General features: G+C 48.1%; 1 protein-coding gene across 1 annotated transcript in view; it reads right to left on the bottom strand.

Moving 5' to 3' along the window:
• Window positions 1-20070, bottom strand: part of arrb1 (arrestin, beta 1) — a 192760-nt gene extending 172690 nt beyond the window's left edge. The window contains exons 1-4 of the mRNA XM_070891352.1: window positions 19984-20070; window positions 17859-18025; window positions 8679-8709; window positions 3393-3453 (exon numbers count right to left, since the gene is read on the bottom strand). Coding sequence (XP_070747453.1) covers window positions 3393-3453; window positions 8679-8709; window positions 17859-18025; window positions 19984-20070 — 346 coding nt within the window. The remainder of the gene's footprint in view (window positions 1-3392; window positions 3454-8678; window positions 8710-17858; window positions 18026-19983) is intronic.
• Between the last annotated feature and the right edge of the window lie 399 nt (window positions 20071-20469).

Here is a 20469-nt window from a genome sequence, read left to right on the forward strand (position 1 = left end):
TCTCAACTCGGTTTTAAATTGGCTCCCCCGTATTTTGAGGCTGTGCCCCCTAGTTCCAGACTCCCCGACCAGTGGAAACAACCTCTCCGCCTCTATCTTGTCTATCCCTTTCCTTATTTTAAATGTTTCTATAAGATCACTCCTCATCCTTCTGAACTCCAACAAGTAAAGACCCAGTCTACTCAATCTATCATAAGGTAACCCCCTCATCTCCGGAATCAGCCTAGTGAATCATCTCTGTACCTCCTCCAAAGCCAGTATATCCTTCCTTAAGTAAGGTGACCAAAACTGCACGCAGTACTCCAGGTGCGGCCTTACTAATCCCCTATAGAGTTGCAGCAGGACCTCCCTGCTTTTGTACTCCATCCCTCTCGCAATGAAGGCCAACATTCCATTCGCCTTCCTGATTACCTGCTGCACCTGAAAACTAACTTTTTGGGATTCATGCAAAAAGTTTGGGATTCATGCACCTCAGCATGTTGTAATTTATCCCCATTCAAATAATATTCCCTTTTACTGTTTTCTTTCCCAAGGTGGATGACCTCACACTTTCCGACATTGTATTCCATCTGCTAAACCTTAGCCCATTCGCTTAACCTATCCAAATCTCTTTGCAGCCTCTCTGTGTCCTCTACACAACACGCTTTCCCACTAATCTTTGTGTCATCTGCAAATTTTGTTACACTACACTCTGTCCCCTCTTCCAGATCATCTATGTATATTGTAAACAGTTGTGGTCCCAGCACCGATCCCTGTGGCACACCACTAACCACCAATTTACAACCCGAAAAGGACCCATTTATCCCGACTCTCTGCTTTCTGTTCACCAGCCAATTCTCTATCCATGCTAATACATTTCCTCTGACTCCGCGTACCTCTATCTTCTGCAGTAACCTTTTGTGTGGCACCTTATTGAATGCCTTTTGGAAATCTAAATACACCATATCCATCGGTACACCTCTATCCACCATGCTCGTTATATCCTCAAAGAATTCCAGTAAATTAGTTAAACATGATTTCCCCTTCATGAATCTATGTTGCGTCTGCTTGATTGCACTATTCCTATCTAGATGTCCCGCTATTTCTTCCTTAATGATAGTTTCAAGCATTTTCCCCACTACAGATGTTAAACTAACTGGCCTGTAGTTACCTGCCTTTTGTCTGCCCCCTTTTTTAAACAGAGGCGTTACATTAACTGCTTTCCAATCCGCTGGTACCTCCCCAGAGTCCAGAGAATTTTGGTAGATTATAACGAATGCATCTGCTATAACTTCCGCCATCTCTTTTAATACCCTGGGATGCATTTCATCAGGACCAGGGGACTTGTCTATCTCAGCCTTGAATATATTCAGAGACTCAGCATCCACAGCCTTCTGGGACAGAGAATTCCAAAGATTCACCACCCTCTGAGTGAAGAAATTCCTCCTCATCTCAGTCCTAAATGGCCGACCCCTTATCCTGAGACTGTGACCCCTGGTTCTAGACTCTCCAGCCCGGGGGAAACATCCTCCCTGCATCTACCCTGTCAATCCCCCTCAGAAACTTACATGTTTTCAATGAGATTCTTCTAAACCCCAGAGAGTATCAGTCCAATCTACTCAATCTCTCCTCCTCGGTCAATCCCCCCATCCCAGGAATCAGTCTGGTGCAACTTTGTTTCACCGCCTAACATAAGAAAAAATAACATAAGAAATAGGAGCAGGAGTCGGCCATTCGGCCCCTCGAGCCTGCTTCAACATTTAATAAGATCATGGCTGATCTGATCATGGGCTCAACTCCACTTCCCCGCCCGCTCCCCATAACCCTTTACTTCCTTATCGCTCAAAAATCTGTCTATCTCTGCCTTAAATATATTCAATGACCCAGCCTCCACAGCTCTCTGGGGCAGAGAATTCCATCGACCTCGAAGGCAAGTATATCCTTCCTTCGGTCAGGAGATAAATCAATCCGTTTTTTGGCAGTGCTGGGTCAGGAAACCAAGGCAACAATCTTGTACTTCTTCGAATTGTACCGTGGAATCTTAGTTGAACCAACAGAACAGGGAGCCAGGGCCTCGGTTTAACATCTAATCTGAAGGGCGTTACAGGCACACAACGCACCATTCTGCCTTAGAACGGCATGCGATTGGCAGCCAGGATAATAAGGTCCATCACAGGGTTCTCCACCTCTGTAAGGGCACCTCGGGGGAAGCTCACACACACCACCTGGTGAATGGTAACGATATTAGAGAGTACATTAACCCCGTGATACACTGTGCCGGTAACCAGGAGCAAGTATGTGACTTTCCAGTTGTTGATGGGAGTCTCTAAGACATCGTTCACTTCACCCTGAGAGACGAGGGAAATGCTGGAAATTTTAGGAACAGGAGAAACAAGCTCATCTCAATCTACAGGGCATTAGGGCAACTTTTCCCTGGGAGGACAGACGCACCAACATTAGTGTCCTCGACCAGACCAACATTAGTGTCCTCGACCAGACCAACATTAATGTCCTCGACCAGACCAACATTAATGTCCTCGACCAGGTCAACATCCCTCGCATTGAAGCACTGACCACACTTGATCAGCTCCGTTGGGCGGGCCACATTGTTCACATGCCAGACACGAGACTCCCAAAGCAAACGCTCTACTCGGAACTCCTTCACGGCAAGCAAGCACCAGATGGGCAGAGGAAACGTTACAAGGACACCCTCTGAGCCTCCCTGATAAAGTGCAATATCCCCACTGACACCTGGGAGTCCCTGGCCAAAGATCGCCCGAAGTGGAGGAAGAGCATCCGGGAGGATGCTGAGCACCTCGAGTCCCATCGCCGAGAGCATGCAGAAATCAAGTGCAGGCAGCGGAAGGAGCGTGCGGCAAACCTGTCCCACCCACCCTTTCCCTCGACGACTATCTGTCCCACCTGTGACAGGGACTGTGGCTCTCGTATTGGACTGTTCAACCACCAAAGGACTCCTTTTTAGAGTGGAAGCAAGTCCTCCTCGATTCCGAGGGACTGACTCTGATGATGATGATGATGATTGGCCACTGCTTTCAAAATCAGTAAGGCCCCAGAAACAGCAACGTAATGAATGACCAGCTATTCTGTTTTTTTGGTGTTGGTTGAGCCAGGACACAGTGGGAGAGTGCTCCTTTGAAATAGTGGTCATGGGGATCTGTTGCATCCACCTGAGAAGGCAGGCGGGCCTCGGTTTAACATCTCATCCGACAGATAGGCTGGAGCGTCCAGCCTAGATTTCTCTGCCCAAGGCTCTCTGGAGTAGGTCTTGAATCCATACATTCGGACTCAGAGGCGAGGGTGTTACTGACTAAACCAAGCCAGACACTTGATGGTGGCACCATCACCAGAGACAGGTTCACCATCTTTGAAAGGTATCATATTGGTGCACTCACCAACAGGTTCCACAAAGTCAACGTGGTCAACAAAATCCCTCTTTCCAAGGTAGACGGTGAGCTGGGAAAAAGGCAAGAGAATCAAGAGGTTATTTTCATGGTTCGTTACATCGAATTTTACAGCGCAGAAACAAGCCATTTGCCCCAACTGGTCCGTGCCGGTGTTTATGCTCCACATCAGCCTCCTCCCCACTGTGAGATATTATTTCCGACATCACAAACACGTCTGAACTCTTCAGTTCAGCCAATTGGATTTTTAAGCTGTGCTGTAAAACAAACACCCTCTCAAAGTCTCTCTGTTGTCTGGCAGGAATCATCGACCAACACAAATTTCAGCTAAGGAATCCGATTATCCCATCCTCGTCACCAATGTGATATATTCTTTACACCATCACAAACACACACTTAGGAGATGGCTCCATTACACAGGAACATGTCAGGTGACCTTGTCACATGATGCTTTTATTGTATTTACATGAGCAGTTGCATTACCACAGTTGTCCACGAGGTGGCGCTCTATCATCTCACCCCCATCACCATATCCTTCTATTCCTTTCCCCCTCATGTGTTTATCCAGCTTCCCCTTAAATGCATCGATACTATTCACCTCGACCCCTCCCTGTGGCAGCGAGTTCCACATTCTCACCGCTCTCTGGGTTAAGAGGTTTCTCCTGAATTCCCCATTGGATTTATTAGTGACTGTCTTATATCGTTCGTTCCTAGTTTTAGTTTCCTCCACAAGTGAAAACATCTTCTCTACGTCTACCCTATCAAACTCTTTCATAATCTTAAAGACCTCGATCAGGTCACCGTCCCTTTTCTGGAGAACATCACTAAAACAGATTATCTGGGTCATTGTCACATTGCTGTGTGTGGGAGCTTGCTGTGCGCAAATTGGCTGCCGCATTTCCCACATTACAACAGTGACTACACTCCAAAAAGTACTTCATTGGCTGTAAAGCGCTTTGGGACGTCTGGTAGTCATGAAAGAATTGCAAGTCATTTCTTCCTACATGGTTATGTCAATGGACCGATAATTCTGATCCTGAAACAGTCACGTGGAAAGTCAGGAGTCTTATGCCCTGGCCCCAATTAACACATTCTGTACAGCATTTCACAGAGTCCCAAGATGATGTTATTATTGTGTTTTCATGCTATAAAAATACTTTGGCTGCGGACACACTTCAAGGATGTTGTTAATGAAACACAGGCTCACAGTCTGTGAGTGTAAGAATTAAGCCGGATGAGGTTAGTGCACGGAAGAACTGTTTTGTTCTCCTGACTGGCCTCCCACATTCTACCTTATGTAAACTTGAGCTCATCCAAAACTTGGCTGCCCGTGTCCTAACTCGCACCAAGTCCCACTCACCCATCACCCCCTGTGCTCGCTGACCCGTGTCCTAACTCGCACCAAGTCCCCTCACCCATCACCCCCTGTGCTCACTGCCCCGTGTCCTAACTCGCACCGAGTCCCGCTCACCCATCATCCCCTGTGCTCGCTGCCCCGTGTCCTAACTCGCACCAAGTCCCACTCACCCATCACCCCTTGTGCTCGCTGCCCCGTGTCCTAACTCGCACCGTGTCCCGCTCACCCATCACCCCTTGTGCTCGCTGCCCTGTGTCCTAACTCGCACCGTGTCCCGCTCACCCATCACCCCCTGTGCTCGCTGCCCCGTGTCCTAACTCGCACCAAGTCCCGCTTACCCATCACCCCCTGTGCTCACTGCCCCGTGTCCTAACTCGCACCGAGTCCCGCTCACCCATCACCCCCTGTGCTCACTGCCCCGTGTCCTAACTCGCACCAAGTCCCGCTCACCCATCACCCTCTGTGCTCACTGCCCCGTGTCCTAACTTGCACCAAGAACCAACTCACCCATCACCCCCTGTGCTCACTGACCTACACTGGCTCCTGGTTAAGCAATGCCTCGATTTTGAAATTCTCATCCTCGTGTTCAAATCCCTCCATGGCCTCGCCCCTCCCTATCTCTGTAATCTCCAGCTCCACAACCCCATCGAGATCTCTGCGCTCCTCCAATTCTGGCCTCTTGAGATCCCCCGATTTTAATCGCTCCACCATTGGCGGCCGTGCCTTGATCTGTTAAGGACCTAAGCTCTGGAATTCCCTCCCTAAACCTAATCCGTCTCTCTACCTCTCTCACTCCTCTTGTAAGACGCTCCTTAAAACCTACCTCTTTTGACCAAGCCTTGATCAAAGAGCACATTTAAGGTGATTGACAGAAGAACCAAAGGCGACATGAGGAAAAACGTTTTTACGCAGCGAGTGGTTAGGATCTGGAATGCGCTGCCTGAGAGGGAGGTGGAGGCAGACACAATCGCGGCTTTCTAAAGGGAATTGGATAAGTACCCGAGGGGAAAGATTTTGCAGGGCTCCAGGGAAAGGGTGGGGGAGTGGGACTGGCTGAGGGGCTCTTGCAGAGAGCCGGCACGGGCTCGACAGGCCGAATGGCCTCCTTCTGTGCTGTAACCGTTCTATGGTTCTGTGATTTTATTTGGGCACTGCTGATATTTCTTGCCCATCCCTAGTTGCCCTGGATAAATTGTGGCATATATTATCCCGAACAGCTATGTTTTTTATAGCTGCCTGCTTTTTATTAATAGATCTGTTATTGCTATTCTCAGATGCAGAGAGGATAGTTCCACTTGTGGGGGAAACTAAAACTAGGGGGCATAATCTCAGAATAAGGGGCCGCCCATTTAAAACTGGGATGAGGAGGAATTTCTTCTCTCAGAGGGTTGTAAATCTGTAGAATTCTCTGCCTCAGAGAGCTGTGGAGGCTGGGTCATTGAATATATTTAAGGTGGAGATAGACAGATTTTTGAGCGATAAGGGAGTAAAGGTGTTGTGGGGAGCGGGCGGGGAAGTGGAGCTGAGTCCATGATCAGATCAGCCATGATCTTATTGAATGGCGGAGCAGGCTCGAGGGGCCGAATGGCCGACTCCTGCTCCTATTTCTCGTGTTCTTGCGTTCATCAACTAATGCCGTTCAAAGAGTTAATATAAAAATTGCCCAACACTGCAATTAAAGTGAGTCAGTCATAATTCACATCACATACTTAATATTCAGGGTACAATGATGAATAATAATCTGGGCAGTGCGAGTTCCAAATTCTCTGCAATCAATGTCCGGGAGTGATGATTGCAAATGGAAATTAAGCTCCGCTGACTGCGTTAAGCTGTCGACGTTACACTTGTGCAGGGCCCTGGTCAGGTTCTGGTTGGAGCACTGCACACAGCTCTGGTCTCTACACTATACAAAGGGCAGGGACACTGGAGAGAGGTCAACACAGATTTACAATGATAGAGGTTGCACCTCGAACCCAGCCCTCTGATAAAGAAAGAAAGAAGAAAGGAAAGAAAGAACATAAGAACATAATAAATAGGAGCAGGAGTAGGCCATACGGCCCCTCGAGCCTGCTCCGCCATTTAATACGATCATGGCTGATCTGATCATGAACTCGGGTCCACTTCCCTGCTCGCTCCCCATAACCCCTTATCCCCTTATCTTTTAAGAAACTGTCTATTTCTGTCTTAAATATATTCAATGTCCCAGCCTCCACAGCTCTCTGAGGCAGCGAATTCCACAGATTTACAACCCTCTGAGAGAAGAAATTCCTCCTCATCTCAGTTTTAAATGGGCGGCCCCTTATTCTAAGATTATGACCCCTAGTTCTCGTCTTCCCCCATCAGTGGAAACATCCTCTCTGCATCCACCTTGTCAAGCCCCCTCATAATCTTATATGTTTCGATAAGATCACCTCTCATTCTTCTGAATTCCAATGAGTAGAGGCCCAACCTACTCAACCTATCCTCATAAGTAAATCCCCTCGTCTCCGGAATTAACCGAGTGAACCTTCGCTGAACTGCCTCCAAAGCAAGTATATCCTTTTGTAAATATGGAAACCAAAACTGCACGCAGTATTCCAGGTGTGGCCTCACCAATACCCTGTATAACTGTAGAAGGACTTCCCTGCTTTTATACTCCATCCCCTTTGCAATAAAGGTCAAGATACCATTGGCCTTCCTGATCACTTGCTGTATCCTTTTGTGTTTCATGCACAAGTACCCCCAGGTCCTGCTGTACTGCGGCACTTTGCAATCTTTCTCCATTTAAATAATAACTTGCTCTTTGATTTTTTTCTGCCAAAGTGCATGACCTCACACTTTCCAACATTATACTCCATCTGCCAAATTTTTGCCCACTCACTTAGCCTGCCTGTGTCCTTTTGCACATTTTTTGTGTCCTCCTCACACATTGCTTTTCCTCCCATCTTTGGAAGGAATGAAAAAAAGAAAGAAATAAAGAAAGAAAGAGAGAGAGAGAAACAAAGAAAGAGAGAAAGAAAGAGAGAAAAAGACTTGCATTTCTATAGCGCCTTTCATGACCACCGGATGTCTCAAAGCGCTTTACAGCCAATGAAGTACTTTTTGAATTGTAGTCACTGTTGTAACGTGGGAAGCGCGGCAGCTAATTTGCGCACAGCAAGCTCCCACAAACAGCAATGTGATAATGACACAATAATCTGTGTTTTTTTAGAGATGTTGATTGAGGGATAAATATTGGCCTGACCACCGAGTGTAACTTGGAAAGTGGGGAAGAGAATCACAGATCGTTTCGGTACAGGAGGCCATGCAGCCCATCGTGCCTGTGCCAGTGCTAGCACTGAGCTATCTAAACCAATCCCTTTTAGAATATCTAAGAATATAAGAACAGAAGAAATAGGAGCAGGAGTCGGCCATTCGGCCCCTCGAGCCTGCTCTGCCATTCAATAAGATCATGGCTGATCTGATCATGGACTCAGCTCCACTTCCCTGCCCGAACCCCATAACCCTCGATTCCCTTATCGCTCAAAAATCTGTCTATCTCCGCCTTAAATATATTCACTGTCCCAGCCTCCACAGCTCTCTGAGGCAGTGAATTCCACAGATTTGCAACCCTCTGAGAGAAGAAATTCCTCCTCATCTCAGTTTTAAATGGGCGGCCCCTTATTCTGAAACTATGCCCCCTAGTTCTAGATTCCCCCACGATTCTACCCAGTCAAGCCCCCTCAGACCGTTTCAATAAGATCACCTCTGATTGTTCTAAACTCCAATGAGTATTGGCTCAACCTGCTCAACCTTTCTTCATAAGACAACCCCCTCAGCTCAGGAGTCAGCCTGGTGAACCTTCTCTGAACCGCTCATGTTCCCGGCTGATGCAATGACATAAACATGGGCGTATTGTCCACTTGAACCGGTGCTTACGGAGTTAAAACAGATGGTCTTACCTTTCCATTGGGGCTGGATTTCTTAAAGACCCTGTGGGACAAGGAGAGAGAGAAAAACGGATTGATTGTCAGTACACAGAGAGACCACCAACAACAAAATGCATTTATATAGTGCCTTTAACGTAGGAAAAGGTCCCATAGCGCTGCACACGAGCGATTATCAAACACAATCTAATACCTATCCACATAACGAGATATTAGGGGCTCAATTTTCCCCAAAGATTTTTTTGGACGTACTTGAAGAGTTACGCCCATTTTTGGGGGGGCCTAAGTACGCCAATAAAAAAAGTTCTAAGTTTCCCCGTTGGATCTCTTCATTTTGGTGCGGCCTAACCTGTCCTTTAGTTAGGGTGGAGCCTTGATCTGCGCCACAAAGCTGGGGCTGCCATGGTAACCAGGGACACAATGGGGACTGAGGCTGCAGAGTGAAGCATACAGCCAGCTCCCAACACACTGAAACACGTTACATCAAGTTCAAAACAATGTGCAGCAACTTACCTGCCGGTCTCAGTCTCGGTCCCGGTCTCGCTCTCTCTCTCGCTCTGTCTCTCGCTCTCTCTCTTGGTCTCGGTCTCGGTCTCTCTGTTTCTCTCTCTCTCTCTGTCTCTCGCTCTCTCTCTTGGTCTCGGTCTCGGTCTCTCTCTCTCTCTCTCTCTCTGTCTCTCTCTCTCTCTGTCTCTCGCTCTCTCTCTTGGTCTCGGTCTCGGTCTCTCTCTCTCTCTCTGTCTCTCGCTCTCTGTCTCTCTCTCTGTCTCTCTCTCTCTCTCTCTTGGTCTCGGTCTCTCTCTCTCTCTCTCTCTCTGTCTCTCTCTCTCTCTGTCTCTCGCTCTCTGTCTCTGTCTCAGTCTCTCTCTCTCTGTCTCAGTCTCTCTCTCTCTCTCTTGGTCTCTCTCTCTGTCTCTCTCACTTGGTCTCTCGCTCTCTGTCTCTCTCGCTCGGTCTCGGTCTCTGTCTCTCTCTGTCTCTCTCTGTCTGTCTCTGTCTGTCTCGGTCTCAGTCTCGGTCTCTCTCTCTCTCTGTCTCTCTCTGTCTCTCTCTCTCTCTCTCTCTCTCTCTGTCTCGGTCTCGGTCTCTCTCTCTCTCTCGGTCTCTCTCTGTCTCTCTCTCTCTCTCTCTCTCTCTGTCTCGGTCTCTCGATCTCGGTCTCTCTCTGTCTCTCTTTCTCTCTCAATCTCGGTCTCGCTCTCTCTCTCTCTCTCTCTCTGTCTCTCTCTCTCTTGGTCTCAGTCTCGGTCTCTCTCTCTCTCTCTCTCTCTTTCTCTCTCTCTCTCTCTCTCTCTCTGTCCGGACATCTGCTGCGCCGATTTCCTTACCTGTGCCAATTTTTTAAACTCTCGGTAATGTTTTTCTGCAGAGGCCACATACGCTGGCCTAAGCACAACTGGAGTAACTCTCAGCTGGCCAAACTTCCCTAAATGGCCAGAATTGGTGTAGGTGGCAGGTTACACCCGCTTTGGCTGAAAAAAAAACTAACCTAAAAACATTGTTACACTGGTGCAAGTTGATAGGGGAAACTGTTGTTTTATTAAATTAGGCCAAAACAACCAGCCTGCTCCAAAAAATGGCGCTTTGAGTACTGTTGAGGGGGATGTCTCATCAGGAGAGGGCAGCAACAGCCAAGTTCATGGCACCGTGGCTGGCTCTGCTGCACAGGAGGGCAGGAAAAAGAGTGGGAGAGCGATAGTGATAGGGGATTCAATTGTAAGGGGAATAGATAGGCGTTTCTGCGGCCGCAACCGAGACTCCAGGATGGTATGTTGCCTCCCTGGTGCATGGGTCAAGGATGTCTTGGAGCGGGTGCAGGACATTCTGAAAAGGGAGGGTGAACAGCCAGTTGTCGTGGTGCACATTGGTACCAAAGATATAGGTAAAAAAAGGGATGAGGTCCTACGAGACGAATTTAAGGCGCTAGGAGCTAAATCAAAACATAGGACCTCAAAAGTAGTAATCTCGGGATTGCTACCAGTGCCACGAGCTAGTCAGAGTAGGAATTGCAGGATAGCTCAAATGAAAATGTGGCTTGAGCAGTGGTGCAGCAGGGAGGGATTCAAATTCCTGGGGCATTGGAACCGGTTCTGGGGGAGGTGGGACCAGTACAAACCGGACGGTCTGCACCTGGGCAGGACCAGAACGAATGTCCTAGGGGGAGTGTTTGCTAGTGCAGTTGGGGAGGAGTTAAACTAATATGGCAGGGGGATGGGAACCAATGCAGGGAGACAGAGGGAAACAAAATGGAGACAAAAGCAAAAGACAGAAAGGAGATGAGTAAAAGTGGAGGGCAGAGAAACTCAAGGCAAAAAACAAAAAGGGCCACTGTACAACAAAATTCTAAAGGGTCAAAGTGTAATAAAAAGGCAAGCCTGAAAGCTCGGTGCCTCAATGCAAGGAGTATTCGGAACCCAGGAGAGGGCTCTGAGCTAGTTAGAGTGGGTGAGAGCTCAGATGAACAGGACCCCAAGAAAGAATGCAAAAGGCAGGAGGCAATAGAGCAGAGTAGCACTGGGGTAAGTGTAAACCACAAGGTGATCGGAAGGGACAATATGTATGAATATAAAGGGGCTGCAGGAGGGGTCAAAACTAAAAATCATGGTTTAAAAACTAATATTAAAACACTCTACCTAAACGCACGCAGCATTCGAAATAAAGTAAATGAGTTGACGGCACAAATCATTACAAATGGGTATGATTTGGTGGCCATTACAGAAACGTGGTTGCAGGGTGGCCAAGACTGGGAATTAAACATACAGAGGTATCTGACAATTCGGAAAGATAGACAAGAAGGGAAAGTAGGTGGGGTAGCACTGTTAATAAAGGATGATATCAGGGCAATTGTGAGAGACGATATTGGATCTAATGAACAAAATGTTGAAGCATTGTGGGTGGAGATTAGAGATAGTAAGGGGAAAAAGTCACTGGTGGGCGTAGTTTATAGGCCCCCAAATAATAACTTCACAGTGGGGCAGGCAATAATCAAGGGAATAATGGAGGCATGTGAAAAAGGAACGGCAGTAGTCATGGGGGATTGGAACCGGTTCCTTGAAGCTTGAAGCTATCATTAAATCGCACGAGGTAGCCTTGAGGAGGAATTCGTAGAATGCATACAGGATTGTTTCTTAGAACAGTATGTTACAGAACCTACAAGGGAGCACGCTATCTTAGATCTGGTCCTGTGCAATGAGACAGGAATAATAAACGATCTCCAAGTAAAAGATCCTCTCGGAATGAGTGATCACTGTATGGTTGAATTTGTAATACAGATTGAGGGTGAGGAAGTAGTGTCTCAAACGAGTGTACTATGCTTAAACAAAGGGGACTACAGTGGGATGAGGGCAGAGTTGGCTAAAGTAGACTGGAAACACAGACTAAACGGTGGAAAAATTGAGGAACAGTGGAGGACTTTTAAGGAGCTCTTTCATAGTGCGCAACAAAAATATATTTCAGTGAAAAAGAAGGGCGGTAAGAGAAGGGATAACCATCCGTGGATAACCAAGGAAATAAAGGAGAGTATCAAATTAAAAACCAATTCGTATAAGGTGGCCAAGATTAGTGGGAAACTAGAAGATTGGGAACATTTTAAACGACAGCAAAGAATGACTAAGAAAGCAATAAAGAAAGGAAAGATAGATTACGAAAGTAAACTTGCGCAAAACATAAAAACAGATAGTAAAAGCTTTTACCGATATATAAAACGGAAATGAGTGACTAAAGTAAATGTTAGTCCCTTAGAAGATGAGAAGGGGGATTTAATAATGGGAAATGTGGAAATGGCTGAGACCTTAAACAATTATTTTGCTTCGGTCTTCACAGTGGAAGACACAAAAACCATGCCAAAAATTGCTGGTCACGGGAATGTGGGAAGGGAGGACCTTGAGATAATCACTATTACTAGGGGGGTAGTGCTGGACAGGCTAATGGGACTCAAGGTAGACAAGTCCCCTGGTCCTGATGAAATGCATCCCAGGGTATTAAAAGAGATGGCGGAAGTTATAGCAGATGCATTCGTTATAATCTACCAAAATTCTCTGGACTCTGGGGAGGTACCAGCGGATTGGAAAGCAGCTAATCTAACGCCTCTGTTTAAAAAAGGGAGCAGACAAAAGGCAGGTAACTATAGGCCGGTTAGTTTAACATCTGTGGTGGGGAAAATGCTTGAAGCTATCATTAAGGAAGAAATAGCGGGACATCTAGATAGGAATAGTGCAATCAAGCAGACGCAGCATGGATTCATGAAGGGGAAATCATGTTTAACTAATTTACTGGAATTCTTTGAGGATATAACGAGCATGGTGGATAGAGGTGTACCGATGTATGTGGTATATTTAGATTTCCAAAAGGCATTCGATAAGGTGCCACACAAAAGGTTACTGCAGAAGATGGAGGTACGCAGAGTCAGAGGAAATGTATTAGCATGGATCGAGAATTGGCTGGCTAACAGAAAGCAGAGAGTCGGGATAAATGGGTCCTTTTCGGGTTGGCAATCGGTGGTTAGTGGTGTGCCACAGGGATCGGTGCTGGGACCACAACTGTTTACAATATACATAGATGACCTGGAAGAGGGGACAGAGTGTAGTGTAACAAAATTTGCAGATGACACAAGGATTACTGGGAAAGCAGGTTGTGCAGAGGACACAGAGAGGCTGCAAAGAGATTTAGATAGGTTAAGCGAATGGGCTAAGGTTTGGCAGATGGAATACAATGTCGGAAAGTGTGAGGTCATCCACCTTGGGAAAAAAAACAGTAAAAGGGAATATTATTTGAATGGGGAGAAATTACAACATGCTGCGGTGCAGAGGGACCTGGGGGTCCTTGTGCATGAATCCCAAAAAGTTAGTTTGCAGGTGCAGCAGGTAATCAGGAAGGCGAATGGAATGTTGGCCTTCATTGTGAGAGGGATGAAGTACAAAAGCAGGGAGGTCCTGCTGCAACTGTATAGGGTATTGGTGAGGCCGCACCTGGAGTACTGCATGCAGTTTTGGTCACCTTACTTAAGGAAGGATATACTAGCTTTGGAGGGGGTACAGAGACGATTCACTAGGCTGATTCCGGAGATGAGGGGGTTACCTTATGATGATAGATTGAGTAGACTGGGTCTTTACTCTTTGGAGTACAGAAGAATGAGGGGTGATCTTATAGAAACATTTAAAGTAATGAAAGGGATAGACAAGATAGAGGCAGAGAGGTTGTTTCCACTGGTCGGGGAGACTAGAACAAGGGGGCACAGCCTCAAAATACAGGGGAGCCAATTTAAAACCGAGTTGAGAAGGAATTTCTTCTCCCAGAGGCTTGTGAATCTGTGGAATTCTCTGCCCAAGGAAGCAGTTGAGGCTAGCTCATTGAATGTATTCAAATCACAGATAGAGAGATTTTTAACCAATAAGGGAATTAAGGGTTATGGGGAGCGGGCGGGTAAGTGGAGCTGAGTTCACGGCCAGATCAGCCATGATCTTGTTGAATGGCGGAGCAGGCTCGAGGGGCTAGATAGCCTACTCCTGTTCCTAATTCTTATGTTCTTATGTTCTTATGAATCATTGGGGAAAATGGAGCCATAGGAGAGGTGACTAAAACCATGGTTGAAGAATTAATTAATCCCATTAATTACTGGGATGTGGGTGTCGCTGGCATTTATTGCCCATCCGTAATTGCCCCTTGAGAAGGTGGTAGTGAGCTGCCTTCTTGAACCGCTGCAGTCCCGTGTGGTGAAGGTGCTCCCACAGTGCTGTTAGGGAGGGAGTTCCAGGATTACTGAAGCAATGGTGGAGGAATGGTCGACATACGCCCGTGTTTGAGGGGAAGGGACGGTGTTTCCAGCACATTGCCCTCCGAACTAGTGGCGTTTGCAGGGGAAGACGGTGACAGAGTTGGCCTGGCTCTCCCGAACGTTACAGGATTTGCCCCGAGCAAGGGAAGTGGGGTGGGAGGGCCATAATGGCAACGATACAGCGCTATGGAACTATTCATAGGGGAGGGGCTTGGGGGGCACTTGGGAAATCTGCCGATTTTTCCGTCAGACCAGAGTCCCGCAGCCTCGGTTCACCAATGGGGACATGGGCTGACAATCAACCTAACTGTTGGTTCCTGGATGGTGTCGAGCTTCTCGAGTGCTGTTGAGGCTGTGCCTTATAAGAACGTAAGAAACCTAAGAAATAGGAACAGGAGTTGGCCATACGGCCCCTCGAGCCTGCTCCGCCATTTAATAAGATCATGGCTGATCTGATCATGGACTCAGCTCCACTTCCCCGCCTGCTCCCCATAACCCCTTATTCCCTTATCGCTCAAAAATCTGTCTATCTCCGCCTTAAATATACTCAATGACCCAGCCTCCACAGCTCTCTGAGGCAGAGAATTCCACAGATTTACAACCCTCTGAGAGAAGAAATTTATCCTCATCTCAGTTTTAAATGGGCGGCCACTTATTCTGAGACTATGCCCCCGAGTTTTAGTTTCCCCTATGAGTGGAAACATCCTCTCTGCATCCACTTTGTCAAGCCCTCTCATTATCTCATATGTTTCAATAAGATCACCTCTCATTCTTCTGAATTCCAATGATTGGAAGCCCAAGCTACTCACCTTTCCTCATAAGTCAACCCTCTCAACTCAGAATCAATCTAGTGAACCATCATGCAGGCAGCTTGAACATGTCCCATCGCGCTCCTGACCTGAGACGATATGTGTCCACTGATGGGGGAGAATAGAACGAGGGGGCATAGTCTTAGAATAAGGGGCCGCCCATTTAAAACTGAGATGAGGAATTTCTTCTCTCAGAGGGTTGTAAATCTGTGGAATTCGCTGCCTCAGAGAGCTGTGGAAGCCGGGACATTGAATAAATTTAAGACAGAGATAGACAGTTTCTTAACCAATAAGGGAATAAGGGGTTATGGGGAGCGGGCAGGGAAGTGGACCTGAGTCCATGATCAGATCAGCCATGATCTTATTAAATGGCGGAACAGGCTCGAGGGGCCGAATGGCCTACTCCTGTTCTTATTTCTTATGTTCTTATGAGGCACGCAGATGGCGGAGAGACTTTGAGGGGCCAGGAAGCTGTTTTAAGTGTAAGTTTTATCTCGCTGTACGCTTGCCATCACTCTCATATCCTGCCTTTTGTTGTTGTATGTCACTTAGCTCATCCTTTATCCTACCTTCTGTCCAAAGTGGACACTTACTGGAATCTCCTGACTCTGCTGAATGGCGTAGCATAAAGGGACTTGCAACTGCCCTGAAACACCCGCAGGAGCGGATAATTGCGTCCGGTTGCTATGTTCAACCTCCGAACGAACATAACCAACAACCACAACGGCAGCAACTTGCATTTATATAGCGCCTTTACCGTAGTGACATATCCCAAGGCGTTTCACAGGAGCAATTACCAAACAACATTAGACACCGAGCCACTTGAGGAGACATTAGCACCAAATTAGATGACCCAAAGCTTGGTCAAAGAGGCAGGTTTAAAGGAGAGCTTTGAAATTGAGCAGACTAGGCCTATATTCTATGTTGCAACTGTACAGGGTATTGGTGAGGCCACACCTGGAGTACTGCGTGCAGTTTTGGTCTCCGTATTTAAGGAAGGATATACTTGCATTGGAGGCAGTTCAGAGAAGGTTAACTAGGTTGATTCCGGAGATGAGGGGGTTGACTTATGAGGAAAGGTTGAGTAGGTTGGGCCTATACACATTGGAATTCAGAAGAATGAGAGGTGATCTTATTGAAACATATAAGATAATGAGGGGGCTTGACAAGGTGGATGCAGAGAGGATATTTCCACTCATAGGGGAAACTAAAACTAGGGGGCATATTCTTAGAATAAGCGGCCACCCATTTAAAACTGAGATGAGGAGGAATTTCTTCTCTCAGAGGGTTGTAAATCTGTGGAATTCTCTGCCCTAGAGAGCTGTGGAGGCTGGGTCATTGAATATATTTAAGGCGGAGATAGACAGATTTTTGAGCGATAAGGGAGTAAAGGATTATGGGGAGTGGGCAGGGAAGTGGAGCTGAGTCCATGATCAGATCAGCCATGATCGTATTAAATGGTGGAGCAGGCTCGAGGGGCCAAATGGCCGACTCCTGCTCCTATTTCTTATGTTCTTATTCTCCAGAGTTTAGAAGAAGGCGAGGTGATCTTACAGGGCTTGACAGGGTAGATGCAGGGAGGATGTTTCCCCCGGGCTGGGGAGTCTAGAACCAGGGGTCACAGTCTCAGGATAAGGGGTCGGCCATTTAGGACTGAGATGAGGAGGAATTTCTTCACTCAGAGGATGGTGAATCTTTGGAATTCTCTGCCCCAGAGGGCTGTGGAGGCTCAGTCATTGAGTATATTCAAGGCTGAGATCGATAGATTTTTGGATATTAAGGGAATCAAGGGATATGGGGATCAGGCGGGAAAGTGGAGTTGAGGTCAATGATCAGCCATGATCTTATTGAATGGCGGAGCAGGCTCAAGGGGGCGAATGGCCGACTACTGGTCCTTATTCTTGTGTTCTTAAAGGAGGAGATAGAGAGGGAGAGGGAGGGAATTTCAGAGCTTGGGGCCCAGGCAGATGAAGACACGTCTACCGATGGAGCGATGGAAATCAGGGATGCTCAAGGGCTTAGAATTGGAGAATGCAGATATCTCGGGGGATGGGCGGGGGTGGTGGGTCAGTGGGGGGGTAGTTGTGGGGCTGGAGGAGATTACAGAGATAGGGAGGGGCAAGGCCATGGAGGGATTTAAAAACAAGGATGAGAATTCTGAAATCGAGGCATTGCTTAACAGGGATCCAATGTAGGTCAGCGAGCATAGTGGGTGATGGGTGAGCAGGACTTGGTGCGAGTTAGGACACGAGCAGCCGAGTTTAGGATCACCTCCAGTTTACGTAGGGTAGAATGTGGGAGGCCGGCCAGAAGTGCGTTGGAATAGTCAAGTCTAGAGGCAACAAAGGCATGGATGAGGGTTTCAACAGTGGATGAGCTGAGGCAGGGACAGGGATGGGCGATGTTACGGCGGTGGAAATAGGCAGTCTTAGTTATGCTGAGGATATGTGGTCAAAAGCTCAGTTCAGGGTCAAATATGACACCGAGGTTGCGAACAGTCTGGTTCAGCCTCAGACAGAAGTTGGGGAGAGGGGTAGTGTCAGTGGCTGGGGAACGGAGTTTATGGCGGTCTTCCTAATATTTATTTGGAGAAAATTTCTGCTCATCCATTACTGGATGTCGGTCAGGCAGTCTGCCAACTTGGAGACAGTGGAGGGGTCGGGAGAGGTGGTGGTGGGGTAGAGCTGTGTTTCGTTAGCGTACATGTTTTTGATGTCGCCAAGGCATAGCATGTCAATGAGGGCCAAGGATCGTGTAATGTATGTCACGGGTTTGTGGAGCTGTTGAGTTGAGAGTGGCTTAGCCAGTCACGTGATATTCACAAGACTCAATAAAACCCCAGCCAGTTGAGTTCGGGGGATCCACGATGGGGCAGGTGGTTGTGAGCCTGGTGGATGAACTGGTAATGTGTAGTGTGATTGTTAAACCTTTGCTAATAAACCAACTAGTTCTTAATAGCAATGTGTTGCTATGAATTCTTAAGCAAAGAACCCATGAAGCAAATACATTGCAGATAGATCCTTGGGGGACACCAGAGGTAACGATGCGGGGGCGGGAGGAGAAGCCATTGGAGGTGATTCTCTGGCTATGATTGGATAGATAAGAATGGAACCAGGCGAGTGCAGTCCCACCCAGCTGGACAGATTCATACAACCATACCGCACAGAGGGGGGGCCATTCAGCCCATCGTGCCTGTTTGAAAGCCATCCAATTAGTCCAACTGTTCTACAATTCTCGTTTTCAGAGTGATGCCCCTCACTGCTTCTAAAGATCGGAGTGGAGATGTATCTGCATGGAGAAACACTGTGGATTGGTCCATCTCCACACTGACTAATCCTGTGCGTCCCTTCGAAAAGCCCTCAGTATCCTGCTGGGTCCTCTCTGCCCCCACTCCCCTCGACCCGCACTCACGTATCAACGACAATCGTCTGGGCCTCAAGCACAAAGAGGACAGTATCACAAGTGCTCCTTTCCCCACCCCGACCTCCCACCGCCCCCCTGACCCCCGCCTTCTTGCTACCTTTGGAATCAGCCTGAGATCTCCCCGCTGGGGCTTCACCCCTCCAGCTCAGCATTGCTCCCTTTCCTTGCCGTGTAGGAGTTCCGAGTAGAGCGCTTGCTTTGTGAGTCTCGTGTGGGCATGCGGACAATGAACTCCAGGACATAGTCGATGTATTTAATGAGGCGTACGAAAGCATGGGCCTTACACTAAACATCCGTAAGACAAAGGTCCTCCACCAGCCTGTCCTCGCTGCACAGCACTGCCCCCCAGTCATCAAGATCCACAGCGTGGCCCTGGACAACGTGGACCATTTCCCATACCTTGGGAGCATTTTATTAACAAGAGCAGACATTGATGAAGAGATTCAACACCGCCTCCAGTGCACCAGTGCAGCCTTCGGCCGCCTGAGGAAAAGAGTGTTTGAAGACCAGGCCCTCAAAACTGCCACCAAGTTCATGGTATACAGGGCTGTAGTAATACCCGCCCTCCTGTATGGCTCAGAGACATGAACGATATACAGTAGACACCTGAAGTCACTGGAGAAATACCACCAGCGATGTCTCCACAAGATCTTACAAATCCCCTGGGAGGACAGATGCACCAACATTAGCATCCTCGACCTGGCCAACATCCCCAGCATCGAAGCACTGACCACATTCAACCAACCCCGCTGGGCAGGCCACATTGTCCGCATGCCCGACACGAGACTCCCAAAGCAAGCGCTCTACTTGGAACTCCTTCATGGCAAATGCGCCAAAGGTGGGCAGAGGAAACGTTACAAGGACACCCTCAAAGCCTCCCTGATAAAGTGCAACATCCCCACCCACACCTGGGAGTCCCTGGCCAAAGACCGACCTAAGTGGAGGAAGTGCATCCGGGAGGGCGCTGAGCATCTCGAGTCTCATCGCCGAGAGCATGCAGAAAGCAAGCGCAGGCAGCGGAAGGAGCGTGCGGCAAACCAGACTCCCCACCCACCTTTTCCCTCAACCACTGTCTGTCCCACCTGTGACAGAGACTGTAATTCCCGTATTGGACTGTTCAGCCACCGAAGAACTCACTTTTAGAGTGGAAGCAAGTCTTCCTCGATTCCGAGGGACTGCCTATGATGATGTTGGTTGAAGAAACGGGAAGAGACAAAAACAAAAACATCTTCCGAATCCCCCCCCCACACACACACACTTCCCCACTGGTACAACTGATGTAAACACGCAGAAATAAAGAAAGAAATAAACTTACCTTGCTCTCTGGGTGATTGCGCCCGAGAGCCGTGATGTACTCAATACTTTTGCAGAGTGTAAGGACGGCTGGCGAGGAGGGCGACATGAGGACCAAATACTGAGAGAGTGGCGCACAGCGGGCGCTGCATGCCAGATGACCTCACCACGCGGGTGGCGTTAGGGGGCGTGCGTTACCACTTGGGACCTCCACCAAAGACCCAACGGAGTTTCTCTGGAGGTGTGGCCGCCGCTCACCGCCAACGGTATGTCTTGGACGCCGGTTGGTCACCCAACACTGGCGTTATCACCGCAAGATCCTGCAAATCCCCTGGGAGGACAGACGCACCAACATTAGCGTCCTCGACCAGGTCAACATCCCCAGCATCGAAGCACTGACCACATTCAACCAGCTCCGCTGGGCGGGCCACATTGTCCGCATGCCCGACACGAGACGCCCAAAGCAAACGCTCTACTCGGAACTCCTACACGGCAAGCGAGCCCCAGG

This window comes from Pristiophorus japonicus, chromosome 10, assembly GCF_044704955.1.
Source record: "Pristiophorus japonicus isolate sPriJap1 chromosome 10, sPriJap1.hap1, whole genome shotgun sequence".
NCBI lineage: Eukaryota > Metazoa > Chordata > Chondrichthyes > Pristiophoridae > Pristiophorus > Pristiophorus japonicus.